Source organism: Cinclus cinclus, chromosome Z, assembly GCF_963662255.1.
Source record: "Cinclus cinclus chromosome Z, bCinCin1.1, whole genome shotgun sequence".
Lineage (NCBI taxonomy): Eukaryota > Metazoa > Chordata > Aves > Passeriformes > Cinclidae > Cinclus > Cinclus cinclus.
In genome coordinates this window covers 66,442,829-66,465,982 of record NC_085084.1, presented here as the reverse complement: position 1 = coordinate 66,465,982, position 23,154 = coordinate 66,442,829, and the positions used below count along the sequence as shown (strand labels likewise).

The 23,154-nt window shown below is 36.9% G+C and overlaps 1 protein-coding gene across 1 annotated transcript in view; it reads right to left on the bottom strand.

The window, feature by feature from the left end:
• Window positions 1-13,694, bottom strand: part of PDE4D (phosphodiesterase 4D) — a 350,846-nt gene extending 337,152 nt beyond the window's left edge. Inside the window, exon 1 of the mRNA XM_062512604.1 lies at window positions 13,324-13,694. Within this exon, the coding sequence (XP_062368588.1) occupies window positions 13,324-13,694 (371 nt within the window). The remainder of the gene's footprint in view (window positions 1-13,323) is intronic.
• Window positions 13,695-23,154: the final 9,460 nt, after the last annotated feature.

Genomic DNA, 23,154 nt, shown 5'->3' with positions numbered 1-23,154 from the left:
CACAGGCTGGCACAGAGTGGCTGGAAAGGACCTGGGGGTGCTGGTGACAGCAGCTGAAGAGGAGCCAGGCTGTGCCCAGGTGGCCAAGAAGGCCAATGGCATCCTGGGCTGGATCAGCAATAGTGTGGGCAGCAGGAGCAGGGCAGGGATTGTCCCCCTGTGCTGGGCACTGCTGAGGCCACAGCTCGAGTGCTGTGTCCAGTTCTGGGCCCTCAGTGCAAGAAAGACACTGAGGGGCTGGAGTGAGTCCAGAGAAGGGCAATGGAGCTGGGGCAGGCTCTGGAGCACCAGTGCTGTGAGGAGCAGCTGAGGGAGCTGGGGGTGTCTGTCCTGGGGAAAAGGAGGATCAGGGGTGACCTTATCACTCTCTGCAGCTGCCCTTATAGGATGGTGTGTCCGGGTGGGGGTCTATCTCTCCTCCTGCGTAGCAAGCGAGAGGACAAGAGGAAATTGTTTGGATATTAGTAGATAATTTTTCACCAAAACAGCTGTCAAGCATTGTAACCCTTGCCCAGGAAGCGGCTGAGTCACAATCTCTAGACATTTTTAAAAGACATGTAGATGTGGCACACAGGGACATGGTTTAGTGGTCAACTTGGCAGTGGTGGATTAGTAGTTGGACTCAACAATCTTAAGGGCCTTTTCCAATCTAAACAAATCTATGATAAATATGCAACACTAAAAATTCTCTGGACTTAATCCAGCTCCTTTCAAATCCACCAAAATAAAGTAATCACTGCAGCAGATTTTACTAATGTGGATTGTAGGAACTTCTGAGAAAGCAGTTATTTCAACTACAGTTTTCAGAACCAGTTTTTAAAGTTTAGAACATCATTATATAAATGAAATTATCTTCTTTAAAATGCATAAAATTAAATAAAAATTAAATAGGTTGAACCAATTTAATAATATATAAATGATAAAAAGATAGACTAAGTATGCTGAGGATGATATAATCACAAATGAAATTAAAGCTGAAAAATCCAGCTGGGAAATGAAGTATTTTGAAAGTAATTTATTTTTTAATCTCTGTTAACATCCTTAATATGATCCATGTCATAAACTAAAATGGCTATGTAAGTCCTAGAACAAAGTAATTTCTTAGAAGCAAGGAAACAGGTATATGTTTAATACACAATTAGTTAATCATCATTATTACCTAGAATAAAAGATAGTAAAGCAGAATTCAACATTTCCAAACTATTCAATATCAGTCAGTTCCATGTTTTAATTTCTGCTCAGGACATGCAATTGTACACATATATTTGCTAAGAACTTTGAAAACAGTAGGTTAACATTACCTTAGTCTGTCTTTAGACATATTTTTTTCATGCTGTGGCATACATATTCACAAACATATTCAATATTCTACAGAGTTTTCACATGTGGGGTAAGAATTGATCAGCTGGACATACATCCTTTCTTACAGGAAAGAAACTTAAAAAAATGGGGATCAGATACTGAAGAACTTAGGTCTGCTGTATTGAACTCTTTGCACTTATGAAACCAGCAGAAACACAGGTTGTCTTGGCATCTTTATTAATTTTTCGACTGAAAATGGGGTGTTCTACTCTAGAAGTCACCACTCACTTTAAACTTATTTTGGCAAACCAGCTATTCCAGGGGGGTTAAAATAATTACTTGCTAAGTTTTTAATACATCCCAGTCTTACAGAACATGAAGTTCATAGCGAGATATTCATCATGAATTTTCATTGATTATTTTAATTCAAAGTTGTGGGATTTTTTTCCATCTTTTCTTTTTCTGAGCAGCAAATTAGGGTGAAACTGGAGAATCAAAAGTCTGGAAATAAATTTAAATTATTTAATAAATTAAATAAAACTTCAGTACATTTGAGCTAGAGTAAGAATGGGTGTAAATTGCTATTAAAACATGTTCAATCAATCATATCACATTGCTAATGGCTGTAAACCCTGCTGTCACAGAGAAACATCTTGAAAAAGCATTCAATTTCTTACCTGAATAAAACTATAGAGCTAAAAAGTGTTAGAACCATCTGATTTGTGTATGACATAACTCTTTTGAGTCCCCTTTTTGCTTTGGTGAGAAGGGCAAACAAGTGATAAAGTTTGCTTTGCAATGCTGAGGCTCATATTAAGCCAAAAGTCTTTTAGTTCTAACAGGAGTGTTTTCTTCCTTAGAAATAAACTTGTAAAGACACCACTGCTCTGGGACCTCTTGGCGTTATCACCTCTCTGTTGAAAAGTCTAAAGGGACAAAGTTTACTGAAATTCAGACTTCAATTACTTTATTACACATGGCCTTTGGAAGGGGAAGTAGACATGGAAGCAGAAATGTTTATTTTTCACTATCTGGCATATGCTAATGATGTGCCTTAATGCAAAGTGTATAAAGCAAGAATTTAGGTGATTAAATTCTGTAATTTGAAATAAATTGACATCTACTTAAGTGTAATTTTTCATCTAATATCCAATTTATGCACTAGTGATTTTTTTAATATCATATATTATGAGGACAGAAAATGTACGTTTCAATCTGCTTATTTCTCTAGTTTTCTTTATCAGTTTAATTTTCTAGTTCTTTCAGTTTTGTTACCAGCATCTCAAACTAAGCTTTTTTTCTCTGACCTGTGCTTCAAATTACACATGAAGTTTCCTTACTCTTACTAAGGGCAGCTATAAATTTAACAAAAGATTGGTTCTTTAAACAGAGATAGAATCAACTACTTTAATATGCATTTCGGGCACCAAGGTTTTCTAAAACAATACAAAAAATATTTGCCGTATCTAATTTTCTTCTTTCTTGATCCATTCATTAATTTTTCAATCACATTTCTTCTCATTAAAAGTTAAATAGGTCTTAAAAGATTTAATGTACATTTGGGACAAGTGTATAGAAGACTTTTACAGTTGAAATTTTGCTGATATAATTTTGCTTCTGAGTGTGATCCATGTAAGGATTAGTCAGTTGTTTCCATTCATTGGATTATGCTATATTGCTGCATTATTTAATAGACATAAGAATTTCACAATGAATAATTTAATTATTTGCTTTATATTTCACCCCAAAAATAGAGGCACTTCAAGTTACTTCTATAGTTTGTTTCTTTCAAGTATGCATTTCTCAATAAAAGAAAACCAACCAAAAACTATGTTTTATTTTTATATTACCCTACATTTATATTACACTAACACTTCTACTATAGCATTAATGTTTGCCTGTTATTTCAATGGGACTATCAAGTCCCAAGAATTCCTTCTAGCTGTTTATAGACTACTAAATGTTGCATCAAAAGTTTTAGCAATCTAATAGTGCATCCTACAGACCCTGTATTACATGTTACTTGATGTAAATAAAACTGTTTAGATTACAGCCATTCTTCATGCTTCATAAGCTCAAAGTACTTGATATCTATTTGGGGATTTGCAAGAACACACAACTGGTGGAAACTGTGAAACTTCAACATTAGGTAGCAGTTTTATTGAAGAGCATTTCAGATTACGTGCATTAAAAGCCATTTATGATAGACTACACTGATGCTGTTGGGAAAAAAAAAAGTCATCAAACTAGGATAAATAGACAGAGGCATATCTTGCAGGACACTTTATATATTTCTGCTCTATTCACATCCAGCATAGCGCTGAAGGCTTGAAACAGTTCTGGACATGTTACATAAAGAAATGTGTGGATTAAAATGGAAAGAATGTAGAAGAGAGGACTACCGGACTAGACCACCAAAAATATGGAAATAAGAAAGGGAGGGAGGGAGGGAGGGAGGGAGGGAGGAAGGAAGGAAGGAAGGAAGGAAGGAAGGAAGGAAGGAAGGAAGGAAGGAAGGAAGAAAGGAAGGAAGGGAGGGAGGGATGGAGGGAGTATCTGCAACAGGTTATAGCTGATATTCTGCTATGAGCTCTCTTCCAGCTATGAAATCTCTCTTGTTTTTAGGATTCTAACCCAATAAATGGATATTTTTTTCCATTCAGTTTTAAAACTTCTATATAAAAAACCTGCTATGCCTTTAACAAAAAGTTACTTTGAAATATTGTATAACCTCTACAGAAGAAAAATACCATGCTAACACAAAATCCTCCTTAATTCAATGAAATCTGATAGTCCTCAGGAGATCAACATGGGAAGCTAGCTTATTTGTACCTTCCTAATGACATGTAGAGTTTCTGGTAGTATAAGGTGGGAGGAAAACTACTTTGCTCAGAACAATCTCCTGCCATACACCTAAACTGTTCTGTTGGCTGTGCTAGGAAAAATTGTATTTTACAGCTGAACACCCTTCCTGTTACTGTTAGTAACTGTTAGTCACAGTTATTAAGCATGACTATAAATTTATTTATTTCCTAAGGAAAGACAACAAATCACTACAGAGATAGACTGACAGAAGCTAGTGAGAACACTGGCCAAAAAATGGTGAAACTTGCCAGACAATTTTAGTGAAGATTTAGTGGTAGGCTCTGTTTCCTCGAAACAATTCCTATTGCTCTCTTCCAGTATCTGTTTCGTAGTGTCCTCAGAGTGTTACTAGTGGTTAATGTTATCAGTTGCTTTAGCGTTTTTGTAAGTCACACTAAAGAAAAACAGAAATTCAGGTAAGCACCTGAATAATTTGTATTTTATGCTATTCAGTATTCTTTGCTCACTGATGAAAATAAAAGATATCTTCAGTGAAATATTTGTAATGTTAAATATCCTGGAGGCATTTTTCTGCTCACATATGGGAAGCCCTATAAACAATGTAGATATACCAAAACACCCATCTTAACTGTGAGCTGTTTTTATTCTCAGCCAAGCACAGATTATGCCTAAAAATTCCTAGAACATTGCTGCATAGAGAAATGGATTTGCTGATAATCTAAGTTTCATAACTAAAAAGAGGGAAATTAAATTAATATCAGTTCCTAGAGCACATGTGTACATCCAGCCACTCCTTATATCATTATCTTGTCACTGGATAGGGCATTACTAACGTTCGAATTGATATTATCTCAAGTGTTTGAGAGAGACACAGAGCAAGAGAGAGAGAACCCACAAGCGCATCCACAAAAAAGCACCTCAAATCTGTGGTATTTTTTTATTTGATACTATATCAGTGAGTAAAACTGTTGAACAGAATGTTTATCCTCTTTCCATATACTCTGTCACTAGTAGCATGTCTTTTCACTTGTATAAAAACTCCCTTTGCTGTTTCTTGAGAACCTAACTTTGCCTAGAAATACTTGATGCTATTTCATTTCCTAAGTGGAGAGAAAGAATAAATTTTTAAAAAAAATTTAAAAAAGGAAGTTCATAAGTTTAACCTAAAATTATGTGTGTAGGGGTAATAATTAAAAACAAAGATCAACAACTAATTACCTTTCCAAAACAGTAAAGGTTATTTGAATGGCAGCTGCTCTGACTCATTACTTTTTTATGATGATCTAATGTAAACAAGCACAAATGTGACCACATGCCAAAATACAGGTCTGAAAAACTGTAGTGATAACTGAGTAATGATGATCCAATGGTTTCTCAGTTCCAGAATCAGATACTAGATTTTCATCCCTCTGTTATAACATATCCTAGAAAAGTGGAAAATATACCTTTGTCTTGTGAGTTCTGTATTTAATGTATTATTAATTGAACCCCTCTAACTTTAAACATACATAGTTGGACTTAATTGTCTGTGACTGAATGGGTTTTGGTTGTCTTTGCATGTGTGTGTTCAAATATACATCCAAATAACTCTTGAATGTTTTGAGGTTTTTATTAACCCTCTTCACATATGACCAAGCAGTTATTTTACACTACTACTTTTTTGTGTGAATGATGCTGTATGACTTTGGTTCAGGAGGAATAACTATACCAAGCTAAGCTCTTATTGCATATATTTTGAATTTTCTCATGACTTTCAAGTCCTGAAAGATGGTAGATTTCTACACTTTTTTTCCCCTCTAGACTTCTCTTGTTGTGTAAGATGAGCTTATGAGAAGTTTTCTACACTCTACAATCCAGAACAATGTACTTTTTTCCCAAGGAGGCCAAATTTTGAAACATCTTTTGGTAGAGGTTATAATGACAATGGCAAAAAGAAAGTAAGTAATTGGGGGTTTCAAGATCCAGCTTGCCATCTCCAATTTTCATGGCACTGTGTCATGTAATAACTGAAACCTTAGAATACTGGAAGTAACAGAAAGTCAAGCTCAGCTGTCAAAGGCGTAGGTTCAAGTATTGGGGATTTCCGAATAAGGTTTGGTTAGCATTGTTTCAATTTCTGGAACTACAAAGGATAGCCCAGAGAAAACCATTCCCATTATATACTTTTCCTGTCTGGAGCTGTATATGGCCTTAGATCATCTAGGCCAAGCCAGGAGGGGCAAGAGTGGAAATATTCATAACATGAATGAGAGAAATTAAAGTCCTCAACAAACTATTTGATTGGAAATCATGGCAGTATTTTCCTGTCTTTCTTCCTTCTGAGCATTCTTGTAGCAGAAATCTCTCCCTGAAATCAAAGAGAAAGGATGCTACAGACCCCAGACAAGGAGAGAGTTAGGAGATAGTCTATGCAAACTAATCTACCAAAGGAATCAGTCACACCTAGAATTTTGTATGTAATAAATGGCACTTGAAAACAATACTAAGAGCACCAGACTTCCCAGTAGATCTGTGAAATTCCTATTACATGTTTGTGAGACTGCACAAAGGAAACTATGCTACCTCCCTGATTAGAGAATGGACACAAAGAAGATGGAGTGAGTCTCTTGAAAGTGTACAGTGATAAGATGTGAAACAAAGGACCAAAGTCAGAACATAGCAAATTCTGACAAGATATTGGAAAAGAGTTCTACCATGAAGTGGTCAAATCCTGCAACAGTTTGTTTAGAGAGATTATAGAAACTCTTCTCCTGGAAGTGTTCAAGAACTGAACTGAACACCACACTGGGAAATCTGTTCTCAATATATATTCTTTGAGCAGTGGTTGTACCAAGTGACTTAGAGAGGTCCTTTCCAACATAAATCATTCTATGATTCCATGATTGTGTAATACTATATATCCATATTTTTTCTTTGGCCCTTACATATTTATTTGCATGTACGAAGTTAACTCAGCAGGTGGGTTTGTCTAATTTATCATCAGTATCCAGTTGTTCTTCTTTAACTGGACTTTGCAACTTCGGCACAAATACTGTCAGGTAACAGAGAAATACAGAACTATTTAAAATAACTGTTAAGTAGCCAGGCACATATGCACAATGGCAGCCACATTACTGAGCTAAAGGTAAGTCTGATATTTCCACAGCAGGACACACTAAGTCGTTGGGAACACATAGGAGACAGGACAGATACCTCTGAAAAGAATCTGGGGAATGAATAACAGTGGGATCTGTCCTAGCTACTAATAACTGACAGCTATTGCTCCCCTCCTGTAACCCTTCATATACATAACTTAAGGCCTTTAAGCATCAAGGAAGAGATGCAGATAACAGGATCAAAATTAATATTAACAGAATTTAAAATCTTATCTATACATTTTCATTCCTATTAGCAAATATTATTGTCATTTTGTCACCTTTAAATACACAAAGTAAACATGCATCACTGTATCTAATTTCAAATTACTGAATCTAGTTTCTTTAGATTACCAGAAGAGCTTTGAATTTGATCCTGAAATGGTGGGAGATCCACTCTATTACCAAAAAACAGCACTAAGAAATAACCTGTATTCTTGTTCATGAATAAAAGCTCAAAGCTCATTTTTTTCTAGATCTGCTGAACACTTTATACTGACTGTGCAAAGGAACATTGACACTCTTCACACGGGCAAGGACCAACTCACTTTCAAATCACCCTATCAACTGATATAGAGTCATGTTTGTCAAATACCCTTTTTCATTAAACACTTGCCTTCCAGTAGCAAAAAAATTAATTCTTGGAACTTGTCCATTGGAGCAAACTATTTAGCAGTCAAATGGTATTGCTTTGCTCTCCTGCATGTGCCCAGCTTCCTCTCACAACCATAGTTTTAATATGAATCTCACAGATTTTCCTGCCAGCTCCAAAACCTTCTCTAAAGGAAGACTAGAGTGTAGTTAAAATTATTTAACTCTGTTTAAGATGACTGTTAAAGACCTACTAATGTTCTTTTAGTGTTTTAGACAAAATTTCCATCTAAATTACTCTTCAGCTATGCACTTGGTGTCTCCACATGTTTACAGCATCAGCTGAGCACCACTGACCCAACACCATGAGCTTTGTGTTCAATAGACTTCTTCACTAATACTCAATTAATATTGCTATATTAAAACCTATTTAATATATAGCACACATTAAACAGTTATGTTAATAATTTTAAGGTAGAATTTCATAAGGCTACATCCTTAAAAAAAGAAGTGTTGAAATCCTGATTATTCATTGTTTCACTATGACGAGATTGTCCTGTTAAATTATCTGGTGTATACTCATTAAATTAAGACATCTGAACCATTCATTCTCATTATATATTATATATATATATAATATATTATAACATTAATATTAAAATATATTTGAATATCTGAATTTTAAAAGCTCATATTTTTACAAGTTCCAACAGCATGAAAATTAATGCTACTCATATAGTTCAGGTCACATAACTCTTAACAATCAGAAAATGTAAGCCTTTCACATGAAAATAACACCCTTAATAGTCACTTATTTAAAATATTGACAACATAAGCTTCTTATTTACTTTATCTCTTTGGACAGTTATAAAGAATAGTAATTCAACAATGTTTACTAAGCAGTAAAATTTATTTGTGTCTTTGAGGAAGTGCTACCATATGCCAATTATCTTAACATCTTGGGTGCCAGTACTATGTAGTAGTAAACAAAGCAAAAATACACTGCCAAGCAAGTAAACAACAAAATTCTAAATTAGAAACTGCTATGAAATTCTGAGAATGTTAAGTTGGAAAACACTCTTCTTACTTTTGTTTGTGTGGAAGTAGCTAAGACATAATAGACCAAGAGAAGCTTTCCAAACCAAGCAGGAGGAAGGAATGGGGATTAGGATGGAAAGAGGTGTACATTTTATTTCCAGAACCAAACAGATTGGCAAAGACTCCATTATTTTTCCAGGGCCTCTATATGTAGCTACAAAGCCTGAGAGTTTACCTAGAGTGGTATACAATATCCAGACTTCAGAAAGTCGAGAAACTAATGCATAAACCTCCTTTCTTCTCCTAATACAAAATAAAGCCTCTGGGCAACTAAAATACTGTACTGCACTCAATTTTGAGTGTTATTTTGGTTTATTAACTATTACTGAGTGGTATAAAGACAAGACTGACACTTCAAGAAAAACAACCATATGAAGAGCAATCTTCATATGCAAGCAGTGCAGTAATGAATGCTACTTGATCAGACCAGATCCCATTCATGAAATAGAAAGAGGGAGAGTAGATTTTTTTGACAGCAACTAATTTTAATGGTCACTTATGAAAGCAGTTTTTTAAACAGACAGGAATAGGGAACAAACACGAGGATTACTGGATAGCAAAACCTAGTGTTGCCTCACCATTGTGTGGATGTTTACATTTAAACACTGATGAAAAGTCGCTTTTGTGAAAAAGCCTAGACCAAAATAACACTTGAGATAATTTACAGAAGACCTATTGTAAAATAATAATTGTCTCTGAAACCTGACAAAAAGAAACTAAGAGACTAAGATTTATTTTAAGGATACAACATCCTGGGAAATTCCATGACTAGTGGAATTAGGACTGATGGCGTTTTTTCTCTAATTTTTCCAGTCTGAAATTTTGGTAGTGAGATATAGAACACAGAAACATGATATGGCAAAATGATTTAACTGACATATGACTAAAGGCCTTTAAAAATGCCAAGGTGACTGTTTTTTTAAACAACTAAGCTGTGTATATAAACTATGTAATAGTGCTAGTTATGTGTGAAGAGGTACCTGATATTTTTTCAGGATAACTAGAATAGCTTCATTAATTACACAGAATATTTTGTATTATAGAGTAGAAAATTATTTGAGTTGAATTATTTATTTCCCAATTCTACTACTACTATTTATTATTACATAGTACCTTCTATTCTATGATCTAAAAATTCACTTTAGCATGAACCTGTAATTGACCTGTTTCTTTTTTTCTTTCACGTAAGAGAAAATATGATCAGAGAGAGATTAAGTTACTCACACAAGACCACACAGTAAACAACTGGCAAAACCCCCCAGATCACAGATAATCTCAATCATCTTCTTGACTGTCCTGGTTTTTGTACAGCTCTTGTGTATATGAATTCAAAGCACTTACCTTCTCATTTAAAAATGCAGGAATAATCTTGACTTTTAAGCAAAATACATTAGTCCATGATCCTGATATATCCTCCTGTACAATGAAATGCTACTGTATTCCTTGAAGGAACTACAGTACTGTTCTAAATAAGTTGAGTGCCAAGTTAGTGATGGTCATGAAGAGACAGAGAAAGCATTGGAACAATTATAAGCAGTACTTAATAGCACAAACTACAAGCACATAGTGTTTTTCAACTAATTCAGTTTGGAACCTTTGCTTGTTGATTTTGTCTTTCAAATGTTAATTCTCTTCAGTTTGAATAATACAGATGTACTAGTCAGTTCTAACTCAAATTTTAACACATGCAATTTCTCCTCATTTTTGGAAAAACTGTAACTGTCACATATTTTAGGTTCTCTACAAAACTTAAATGAGAAAATACTTCAAAGTTGTATAACTGGCTTATTAAGTGTCCTTGATGATCTTCATTGAGATTTTCAGAACTGTGATACGTTTAGAGTGAAACAAAAATAAATTCTGGAAAAACAATTACATAGATTTAATTTTTTCACATTTGAGACATCAGTGTATAGTATCACCCTTATCTTCTGAAGCATTTCCCATACTTTTATACACAATTTTCCCCAGTTCTAGACAGTTTTATATGTCGTATTCAAAGTAATTTGAGATTTTCTGAGATACAAGCTTGTCACCTTACATCATAATAAATCCATAGGAATCCATTCAGAAATGTTCTTTTGAGAACAGTTTAAACAAGGAAGAAATATAAAAACTTCTGAAGTTGAAAAGTGAATCACAATACTTATAGAAGGACAAGTGTTTTCCACAAAAATATTGGGAGCTTCTGCAAGTCACTGCTTTTAGAAGAATACTAAAAAGATATGCAAAAAAGAGGAAAAAAGTAGCAATTGTCTGAAACCTTGAAATGAAAGTCCTGGGAAGACCATCCTTTTTCTGATATTTCTTGAACATTCCGCAATTTTTTACAGTTTGCTTTGTGTTTCCATAGTACAGTTGTTTGCTTCATCCAAAATGTTTTATTGTGAGACTTTGTTCTAAGAAAGTCATTTGATTATATTCAACTTCTTTACTCTGCTTTGCTTTACTACTTCCAAAAGGGAAGCATATCTGGAGCCTTTTTACTAATCCCATCAAATTAAAAAAAAAAAAAATCCAATGACCTCAGCTAAGCAGCGTATCTTGACAAAACAACGATTTTTTGTTAATAAATAGAATGAAGGTTTAAAAAAACAAAAATACTTTCCATATTGTTTTATTAATTCTTATTTAACTAGGTGTCATACGAATTGTAATTTAAAATACCCCTGAAATCCTAATAAAAGAAATAGCATGTGTATTCTCCCTTTCCATCTTGACTTAGTGCCCTCTCAATAACTAATTACTTAAGGAATAATGCTGAATATATTCAAGTCAACCATTATGATTCATAAAAACAAAACTTTTTTTGCAATTAGAAAACAGAAATTCAGCAGTCAGTCCTGAAGGTAAAAAATATTAGACCCCTAGAGGTTTTTTTCATATAAAAGAAACAGGAATGTATTGAAAAAAGCTTTAAATTTAACATTTGTTAATTTTTGAAGCTAATTTTTTTAATTTAAATATTACATGCTGAAAAATTTAACATAATTAACTTTAGACAAGCATGAGTTCACAGAAGTGATACAAATGTGTAGCAACAGAATGGCTGTGTGAAAACCAAAGATATTAAAAAACATATTTAAAGAGTACTTATTTGAAAACACAGTTCTAATTTACAATTGCTGAATCTCTTTTTATTTCTTAATTATAAATGAAGTCGAAATGAAGTTACTGTTAGGTAGAAATAGAGCTAACACTGACAGAGAATATTCAAGTATGTCTTTTTCAGATTTATGGCCAAGGCTCCATAATAAAGAATGCGTGTGCACCACAGAAACATACAAAGCAGTCTTCGTTCAGAAAGGATTCTATTATTTATTCATCAAGCATATCACGCTGTAAAAATCTGATTCTCCAGGAAATCAAAAAATCTACATAGTACCTCAATATCAAGTATTGTCCCTCTGCCCACCATTCTCTCCATAAATCCTTTATTCACCATGTCTGCTTAAAATGCAAGTGCAAGCGTGTGTCTTTCTTACAAAAGGAAGTGGTTCCAGCTACTAAAAACGAAGTCCGAATAATAAATTGATTCTTCAGATACGGTACCTTTCTGATTTTGACAGAGAATTTGATTTTAAAATAGATGCCTGTTACAGCCATCAAGGGTAAAATATGCATGGATAAGCTACACACTGAAAAATAAACCCACAGCTCATTTAAAAGGGAACAATAGACTAGTAGATGACGGAGTCCTCCCTCTGGCTAAGAAACCATTAGCCTATTTTCTCAACTAAGCCCATTCAAACTAACAGGACCCTAACCCTGGATTTGCCAGACTGTCTCCCACCCCGCCATTATTCTAACTTTGTCAGAACATCACAGGAATTGCGTCCTTCCCGCTCGGCAGCAGCGCTGGAGGTTCCCGGGGAGCGCGGGAGCCGGGGCGAGGAGGGGCAGCCGTGGGGGGAGCCAGCGCAGCGGGCGCAGGGGAAGCGCGGCCCCGCTCCCCGCCCCGCTCCCGGCTCCGCGCTGCCACAGACGCCGTCCCGCTCCCACCCACGTGTTTCGCGGCCGCTTTTCCACCCACAGACAGGCGTGGACGGGACGAGGCGGCGCCGCCCGTGCCCCGGTCACGCCCGCCTCAAGGCGAGCCCTGACCGGGGGTTTCTTGCAGCTGACCCCAGCCCGGGGTCCCCTGCACGGCAAGCGCAGCCCAAGCCCTCCTCCCATTCGGAGCCTCCGCAGCCGCAGGGCGCCCCTTCCTTATCCTCGCCGCCGGGGGAAGGGAGGCCGGCCGGCCGGGGGTCCCGCGGTGCCCGCCCCTCAGCGGCCGCCGCTGAATCCCGTCCCCGCTGGCCCCTCACGGCGCCCCTCTGCCGCACCCCCCACGCCCGCGGCCGGAGCGTTTGGCCAAGCCCTCTCCTACCGTCTGAGTCCCTGGAAGGAGGAGGGCCAGGACATCCGCGATTTTTTCAAGCCGGGCCGGTGGCCGGTCTCCACGGCGTAGGAGGCGCGGTCCACGGCTTGGCAGTAGAGGTACCGCTCCGTGTCGGAGTAGCCGCGGTGCCTGACGCGAGCCCCGGCCAGGCAGCGGCCCCGCGAGACCGGGGACGGCGGCGGCTGCCCGGGGTGCTGCTGGTGCTGGAGGAACTGGTGCTGCCGCAGCTGCGGTGGGTAGTGTTGATCTTGCCGCCACAGATGCTTGGGGGCTTTGAGACCCCCGCTACCGTCGCCGCCACCGTCGCTGCCGCTGCCGCCGGGCATCGCGGACAAGCCGCTGCTGCTCTCTGCCTCCATGCTGCCGGCGGTCGGGCCGCGCCGGGCTGGCGGGCAGGGGCGGCGGCTGCCGCCTTCCTGCGGGCAGCGGCGAGGAAACTGTGCTGAAAAGTTGGACAGCTCCTGCCGCGCCACCCCTCGCCCGAGTGTGGGAGCGGCTGGGGCAGCCGCGCCGCCGGGTCTTGACTGCTCCGCGGGAAGGGAGGCGGGGAGAGGGGGAGGAGGAGGAGTAGAAGAGGAGGGGCTGGCATCCCGCTCGGGAATATTTAAAGCCAGGCTGGAGCCCAGGCGGGGGAGTGCGGACTCGCCGGAGGGTTGTGGTCCGGGAGCAGAGAGCGCTGGAGTGTGCAGGAGGTGGGAGAGGCGAGGATGCCGGCAGGGCGCGGGGCGGGATGGGACCGGGAGTGAATGCGGAGGGGCACGGTGCCGCTGATGCTGCAGCCCGCCTCCCCTGAGGCATGCGTCTCTCTCCCTGGGGCCGTGGTTACTGGCCGGACAGGACTCCCTCCAGAGGGACTCTTACAGCCGGGCGACTGCAGGTGGCAAAGTTGCTCTCGCCCCTGTTCACCGAGAACTTTGAGGTGGGTTAAAAATGGGTTCTTACTCCTTAAACTCCCCCTCCCGCCACCCCTTAGTGCCTACATCGTGCTTCCAGTTCACATCAGGTTCACAAATCGTGTTTCCCAACTTCCCCTGGTCTTGTCTTCGCCGATGAATACGCTCCCTCCCCACAAGGAGTAACACTGGCTGCAAATCAAGGCGAGGAAGGTTTAATTATAGTGATGCTGAGCCTACTGCTACAGAGAAGCTTTTATCTGACATGCCACTTGCTCCAGGACATTGTAACTGCCGCGGGAAAAAAATTATTTAAAGTTAAAATCCACAGAACAGGAACTTCATACTAAAGTGATCTTTTTAATTAGTTTTACATTTCAAATTCTTTTCTGCTCACATACGACCAGTAATTCACACTGGAAGGGAATTGCATTTTATTAACTTTTTTTTTCTTTAAGCATTGATATTTGTCCTGCATGGTAATATTCTAAAATCTAGCAGCTGTTATTTGGGCAAAATTATAACCCCCACCTTCCTGATAAAGTATGAAAAGGACATATGCAAGTGTTTATTTGAAAACTAGTAATATGAATTTGTTTGGTCCTTCTACTCTGTTTGCCAGTGTTGCAAAAATGTCTCTCCCACAGTATTTTCACAAAAACATACATTTTCTTCTAATCAGTGTTCATCTACTTATTAGAATTTTCTGATTAGCTTCATGCACAAATTCTACTTCCTCAATCATAAAAGTGGTCTTGACAATCCCTTCCCTCACAGATCTGCAGTTATTTTAATCCTCATACATCATTCTCTGAACTTAATTTCTTATTAATGTAAAAGTACACTTATGCCAAATTATTATTGTGTTGATGTATTTTTTTTCTGTTCTCCATCCTAAAAGTCAGCCTTCCTTTCTAAACAAACAGTGCTCCTAAAATTAAGACTCACCCTCCAAACACATACATTATAAGATTTTGTTGGGCAAAACTCCCAGTCTGTGTTTCTTTGAGCCATGAGCTCCTAGATAATCCTGGTAATCATGCACCATCCCTTCAGGTTTTCTTTTCTGCCCTAAAAAAAAATTGCTAGCTTTAACAAAAAATCCCACAGAAAATAATAAACTGAAATAAATATTATAAGCACCAGAAAAGAGCCAAAGTAATACTTCCATTGAAGGAAACTCAAGCTTGAGCTCACATTTATCAAGTTCTAATTCTCCTGCTATTTATCCAGACATTTAAGACTATTTACAAGCCAGACATCTTAGATGTTACCATTTCCCCAGCTGCACCAGGCTGTGGCAGTTTTGACAGCATGTACAGGAGACAAAAGTGGGACAACAACAAGAAAAACACTCTAGTCAGACAACAGGAGAGAATTACACCGAAAATGTAACGATGGGGATAATTGCATCATGGAATATAGGTATAGAGGATGCAATTCTGTGAAAAATTCAGAGAAGAGAAACAACTTTTTGTCCTTGTTAACCTCCACTGGGATATTGCAAGGGGACTGTATTTCACAATTGCTAGTTACCTCTACCTTAAAATTAGACAAAACTTGTGACCAATTTCACAGAATCACAGAACTGCCATTTGGAAGGGCCTTTGTAAGATAGTCCAATCTAACTTCAAGCTTACAATGGGGTTATCATCAATACTAGATCGCATCAGTCACAGCTTTCTCTGAATCTCAAAACCCTTCAACAGAAATTCACCAGCCTCTGTGGATGACCTGCTATGATGCTTCACTGCATCCCTAATGAAGACAATTTTCCTGATGTTCAATCTCAACCTCCCAATCAGGGGTCCTTGCCTCTTGTTAAACAGCATGCCACCACTAACAAGACCTTAAATTTGCTGTCTTTTGCAGCTAATCTTCCCATAGCAGCAGGCTCCCTTTAGATTACTTTTTACCTCCTCCACACCAGACTCAGCAAGCTCTGTACCTTCAAGCACTCATCGCTGATCATGTGCCCTTGGCCATCCTGGTCACTTCCTCTGGGTTGTCAGCATTTCCATTCATCCACTACCTGCAGTCACTTTGGCACATAGTTTCTTTTATTTATGATGAAAAGTGCACTGTTCAGCTGTTACCACTCTACAGTCTACTGAAGCTCCCAGATCCTTTCCAGTGGGGCCATGATCTAGTCAGTCACTTGCCAGCCCATGCTTCAGGTTATCCTGCCTGGGTACCAAACTACAATTCAACATGAGCTCTGGTATCAGCCTGTTCTGCTGATATACTTTTTACCACCTGCCAGCCAGATTCTGAAAAACCATTCTCTACATTTCAGTGCTACCTAACAGTCTGTTCATCCTGTTGAGACTTCCTCAGTTTCAAAATGAAAATGTTTTGAGGGATTATTTTAAAATCCTTACTAAACCGAAGGTGTATTGCACCCACTGTTGTGTATCCCAAACAGTCTTTTCATAATGAACACAATCAAGTCAAATATACATACATTTGCCCTTGGTAAATCTAAGTGTTGGGTAGTCCTGACTATCTTTCTGCTTTTACAGTTCTTGAAATAGATTTAGAAGTGTGCTTGGAGCTTTCCAGCAACGCATGTGAGATCAGTAATTCTATAGTACTTCCATTATTCTTCTTACCCTTCTTAAGAGTGGGTGTAGTGACCTTCTCCCAGCTAACAAGGACTCCCCTTAACCACCATCACCTTCCACAGATAAAAGCCAGCAGCTTCATGGATGCCCTTTGGTTTGACACTGGTGCTGCATTCTGGCAAGGAATTTACATTTGAGCTTATAAGGCACTTTTGGTATTCCCCATTCAATCTCAGAGTGTGCCTAATGTTTTAGACACAAAGTTCAATTTGACAGATAATCAAAGCATATTAGCATTTAAATTCTTAAAAAATTGTCTCTGAGAAACACTGAAAATACAGCAGAAGTACAACCTCCTGTACAATGAAATGCCAATACTTGCACAAGTAGAAGTTGCATTAGAATTACTAATGAATTTTACATGAATTCTTAATTTTTTCTGACTATTTTGGTTTGGTTTTTATTGTTGGTTGCTTGGGCTTTTTTCTGTGTGGTAGATTGTGTGTGTGTGTGTGTGGTTTTTTTCTTGTGCTAAAATTTTACTGTGCCTTCATGCCAATGAGACTTCATAAAAGTAATCTCTTTTAATAACAACATTGTTGTATTCCATTTGAATATCCATTTTGCAGTATTAAAAATAATGTGGTTTTGAATTTACAAAGTATTTTTCAAAAACATCAAAAAGATACAAATAAAATGTTGCTTAGTACAGTATTTCACAAATAGAATCTGAACCATAGGGCACAAGACATGGCACAGTAAAAAGGCCATGTATAAAATGTATGTAAAAAAGTATAAATATGTTCAGATGCTCTTAAATATCTGACTTTCATTTCACCTACCAATCTTAGTACTTAAATTTTTAAAATAACATTTATATGACCAGTTTTTTATTGCACCAGTATGCTAAGACCATGCAAGAACATTTACACAAAATATTTATACCTCCCTGCAAAATATAATATAAATTGAAGCTAGCAGCTTTATCTAAAAATCAAACAAAGTAAAAAAGAAGTATATAATACCTTTCTGTCCATATTTCCTATATGAAGTCAAGAAAATTTTTTTCATACTTGCCTAGCTTATATCACACAGAATCTTCAAAAGTACTAAGTATGGTGACATCTCAATGGCAATTGAACAGTTTACATTTGAGAGTTGTAGCTGAAAATTAGTTAGAAGAATACCATTCTTTCCATTTTCCTAGAATGTGCCTGAGCCTCCTCACAAAAAACTAGAAACTGCTTGGTGAGTTGAGGCTCAAGTATGAGAACTACTTCTCCAGCCACACCCATCTTGAGAGCCTTGCCTTACCAGAGCTTTCTGCGCACAATACCAAAATGCATGAAGACCCATAAAATAAGATGTAAATAACAGAATGCCATTTTAAGTTATTCTTAACCTTTCAAATATTTTTTTAAAAGCATGTCATTTATTTCAAAAAGTACTTAGAATAATAGAAAGAATTACTGTCAAAAAATAATCCTATTTGCTTTTGTAGATTTGTTGACAAAGGTTTTGATAATATTTTCAAGGCACTCTTCAGCTGATGGTGCTAGTATTCACAGTGTACTAGATAAACTGCTATATCACTCCTTCAGAACAGCACTGCAGTTCTTAACAGACATTTGTGACAGTACTCCCCTAAAGAGAAGTATTTCTGACATACAGAAAATAATGGGGTCTGCCTTATTTTTTACCTTCATTTTTTGGTGTAATAATGACATGCAACACTAACAAACAAATGTCTTTTCTTTTGGACAGAATATAAGTTAATATGTTACCTATGTGCAGTGGAAAAAAAAATCTAAATTGAGATATCATATCAATTGAGATGGCATATCATTAAATGAGATAACAATATATTAAGGAGATAAAAAGTATAAGTCGACTAGGAATGAAATTATTCAGTTATTTAATTAAGATACCAACAATATCCACCCATTTCGTGTCAGAGAAGATGCTTTTTTAATGGTTTACAGACCTTGTAAACAGTAGTACAGTGAGAGGAAATAACTTGCATCATCTCTACAACAAAAGAAACAATGGTAACACCTGAACATAGATGACAATAAATTTTGTTCAGTAGAATTCACCACTGATTTCAGCATTTATATTAGTCCTGTAATAATTCAGTACAGTGGCACTTAAGAAACTGTACCATATTTTTACATACACAGATTCACTCAGGTCTTTTAAGTCCAATAAGATTGAATTTCAGATACAGTGAAGAGTCACTAGCTGTTCATATGAATTTTTGTATCACATCTGACTCATAAGACTGAAACACATTCCTGCTGCTAGCAATGTAAAAGGAATTCAGCAGATCATCGTTCTATAACTCAACAGAAAACATGAATTATTAAAAAGAAAAAAAATGACTGCTTTAAAAAGTAGAGGACTGAGTAAATATAGCATATTTTATTAGTTATGTGAATTCAAATCCTAGAAAAATAAAATAAAAAATTAAAAATTAAAATAATGTACAAATACAGGTATCACACAATCATTTGTAGAATGTTTTTTACATTACACTAACTTTTTTGTCATTTCAAACAAGGGGCAGTTAGTCTAATGCCACTGTAGCTGTTTCATTATGTATTCTGAAATCCTATTGCAGAAAGAAATTAACAACCGATTGTCTTTTTTTGTTGAATGCCTTTTGTAAATAATGGAACAACTCCATAATCTAATTCTACTGGAATTACTATTAACATGATAAAGGGAGGATTAATCTAGAATTGTATAAATATGCAGGTTTTATTCCTATCACCTATTAGGAAGGCTGATTTTCCAGTTTGTGAAAGATACTCCTGCAGGGAGCTCCACGGGGATTTATTTTTTATATAGTTTTAAGTGAGGAATAACAGTTTCCAGTTTAGAAAAAGAAAAATGCAATCTGATTATCTATCTTATCTGATGTCTTCTATACATAGCTATAATTAAAGTGCTTAATTTATTACCCTACAGATGATAGTTTTGAGTGCTTTTTAATTTTTTCTGTATTCAGTTACAATGGATTCAAAGATCTACTTAGAATCAGTTATATAGACACCAAATTAATTTATAGTATAAAGCAAAACAGAAATCATATCCATTTAAATATTTGCTAGAATAAAAATTATTACATAGCTTTCAAAATTGGAATATAAACCCAAAGCTAGCAATTTCATGTGAGCACAGTTACTATTTCTTACGGAGTTTATGCATGCCAAGAGGATGTTTCTTTGAATTTATTGACATTTCAATTGTAAAAGCATAGCTTTGCCATATAGACTGTATTCTTGCTTTGTGTATTAAAGTACTGAGTTCAGTCCTGTGCAATACATTCATCACAATCCAGCCGCAGAGAAATATCCTGACATACAAAGCCAGCCCTCTCCTTTTACCCAGGTAGTTTAAAATATGTCAAGTATGTTAGAACCGAGTATTTGATAGTGCAGTTACATGGACAGATGAAGCTAAAGCCTGGGCTTTGACACCTCCAGGCTGGTGCAGAGCTCTACTGATGAAAAGCTGGGATGACTGAGATGAAAGACATTTTGCACCCACTAAGTTCACTATTTCATGTAACTTCCCACTTGGAGCAGTGAGCAGTCTCACTCTATTTGAGAAGCGTGCTAAAAACCACAAGCTCAATTCTCCTTAGCACTATATAATTACTGAACATAAAAGGGCACAGATCTAAACATTTACTTGACTGCTTTGATTTGCAGCTGGAGTATGAAACAGCAGCAGTTATTACTTTGCCAGTCGGATAGCACGAGAGCAAGAGGGGAGGGCTTTAGCACTGTTAGTGCTCTTCCCATTGCCTCTTCTCCACTGTACCACAGCAGCATAAACAAAGCATAAACCTTGAGACAGCCTCTGTGGAGTTTCTTTTGATGTAGCAATAGGGGATGGTGCTACATTGACTGAAATGTATTTCCAAAGTAGTTCCCAGATAATACAGCTACTCTTCATCAGCCACTGATCAGGAAAAAAAATTCACTAATTGAGCACTTAACCCATTTTGAACAAGGTTTGAAGGATAAAGATAGTTCTGCAGTTTCTTTAACATTCTGTCAGTTGAATTAGTGATTTTCTCACTTCAAACAGAGGACCATGGGTGGCATCCAAAATGGTTTTTTAGGTTTGCACTTGTATTGAGCATGGTGGCTTCAGGTTTCAGGGGTTTATAAGCATATCATTTCTGTAAGATATTATTGCACAGCTTGAAATCCTCTTGATTTTACGCTGACTTCTGACAAACATGAAATCCTACCAATCTAAAAAAAAATCCTTTAAACCTAGTTCCACTCAATTCTTGGGAAAAAAAAAAAAAAAAGCATGAAACCATACTGAAATACCAAACACTAGGACAAAAACTTACGAAAAAGCCTAAAACCTGGATCACTCAGGGCAAAATTCAAGGCAGGTGAGTGTTGGGTGAGTGTTGCATGGTTTACAGTTTTAATCAATCTCTTTTTAAAGCTGCTTAAAAATTCAAATTCTAGCTGTAGATATTGACTTTGAATAAAGGTATATAAGCTATTTATTCAGTTAGGCAGTAAATAATTCTAGGGGTCCTTTATATTACCCAAGACATATGTGAAGCTTACTACCTATTGTCTTAATGTATTTAAAAATTCCTAATCAGAATTTGGGCTACTGAACCATCCTTTACACCGGCTATTGAAATTCTCTTGAAGATACGAAAAACAAACCAAAACATAGAGACTACTATGCATTTCATCAATTCAACTGAACCAGTATTTCCAGAAGGGTTAATGTTGAAGTAACTACTTTAATTAGATATTTTTCTCTCTTCACCTCTTTAATTTCTTTAAGCTCTCACTTAGCTTTAACAGTTTAACAGTCTCCAACTTTAACAAGCAAGATAGAAAGAAAAGATATGTTTCAAAATTAGCTGTAAAGTAGTCACTTTGCAGGAATAGCAATACATGTATTTTGGCTGACTGTTCTCAGGTAGTAAGAAGGCAAATGAATGGAAAGGTTAATGTCAATAGTTTCCAGTTAATTACATTCAAGCCGTCCTAAAATAAATATTATCTTTTTTTATTTGTATTTCTAAATAAAGCAGTAGATTCTATATCCATCATTAGAGTGAATAATAATTTTTTTGGAAACAGCATTTATAATAACATTACATTCATCTGTATAATACATTTCTTTTACTGGACTTACTTAACACGTGTCTGATCTTAACTTTGTCAGATACAGACCAAAATTTTAAAATATAATATGTTTTAACTAATGAAAGTGTAAAAATCTGTAACAGAGGAGAAACTTCATATTTTTAATTATATATTCAAGAATAAGGATTTGTCATTTTTAAAAAATAAATTGTTCTTAAGCAAACAACTCATATAGATGTAATTTATCTTAACAAATTACAGTTCCAGAAAAAAAATCCTTTTTTACTTGCTTTTGATGAATCAAAATTATTAAAAGTTTGAATAATAAAATGTAATTTTGCATGTCGATGGATTTCTTATTATTTAAATGAAGGATAGAGGAGCAGGTAGCATCCATTAATGTGTGTGAAATAAATATTGGCAATTTAATTTCCCTTCTGTAATTTTCCGAAGTAAAGGTCTTTATTGAAGGATGTTAACTTCAAGACTAAAAAGGGGTTTAAAGCATTATGTAAAAAAAATTTCATTTGTTACTTGTTCATCTTATACTTGCTGAAAATACCCTGATGATGTTAATGGCTTTCTTTTCTGAGTTTAGGTCATACTAGTTTGACCGTCCTTCAGCTAAAAACACTAGGAGGTTTTTCTGCTGTCTTCATTGAAACTTGGATTGTTCAGCTCATATCTGAGCTACAAGTGAACATTATTTAAATTGCAGTACTTGCCTGAAGCCTGTATAATATATCATGTTTAGTTATATTCTGAAAATATGAAATTCATTGGCTGAAAATTCTGTCACATTTGTCAAATTAATCACTTGCATAAGAAGAGTACTGCCCTCCAGAGACAAATGTGAAGGATCTCATAGGCAACTGTTTGCACAGTAAAATGCCATGTTTTTCAAATTACTTCTTTTACAGAAGTGGTGGAATGCTTTTATCTGATCTTATCACTTTAGCTGGCACCCATCCATTCTCTTCACCTCCTTCTTTCCTCTCACCAGTATTTTCGAGTGGAGAGAAACAAAGATTGAATTATTAAAATGTGCTTTTCAGTACTAAAAAAAAAAAAAATAACAATTGAGCTTCTGCTTGATATTTGCAAAATTTAAAAACCCTATAGGTATGCTAGACAGGTTGTCATTATGCAAGGCAGCAGACACAAAGGGAGAAACTCGGAAACCATTCCCAGCTGTGTCTCTCCCGGGACAGTGTTAACTGAAGC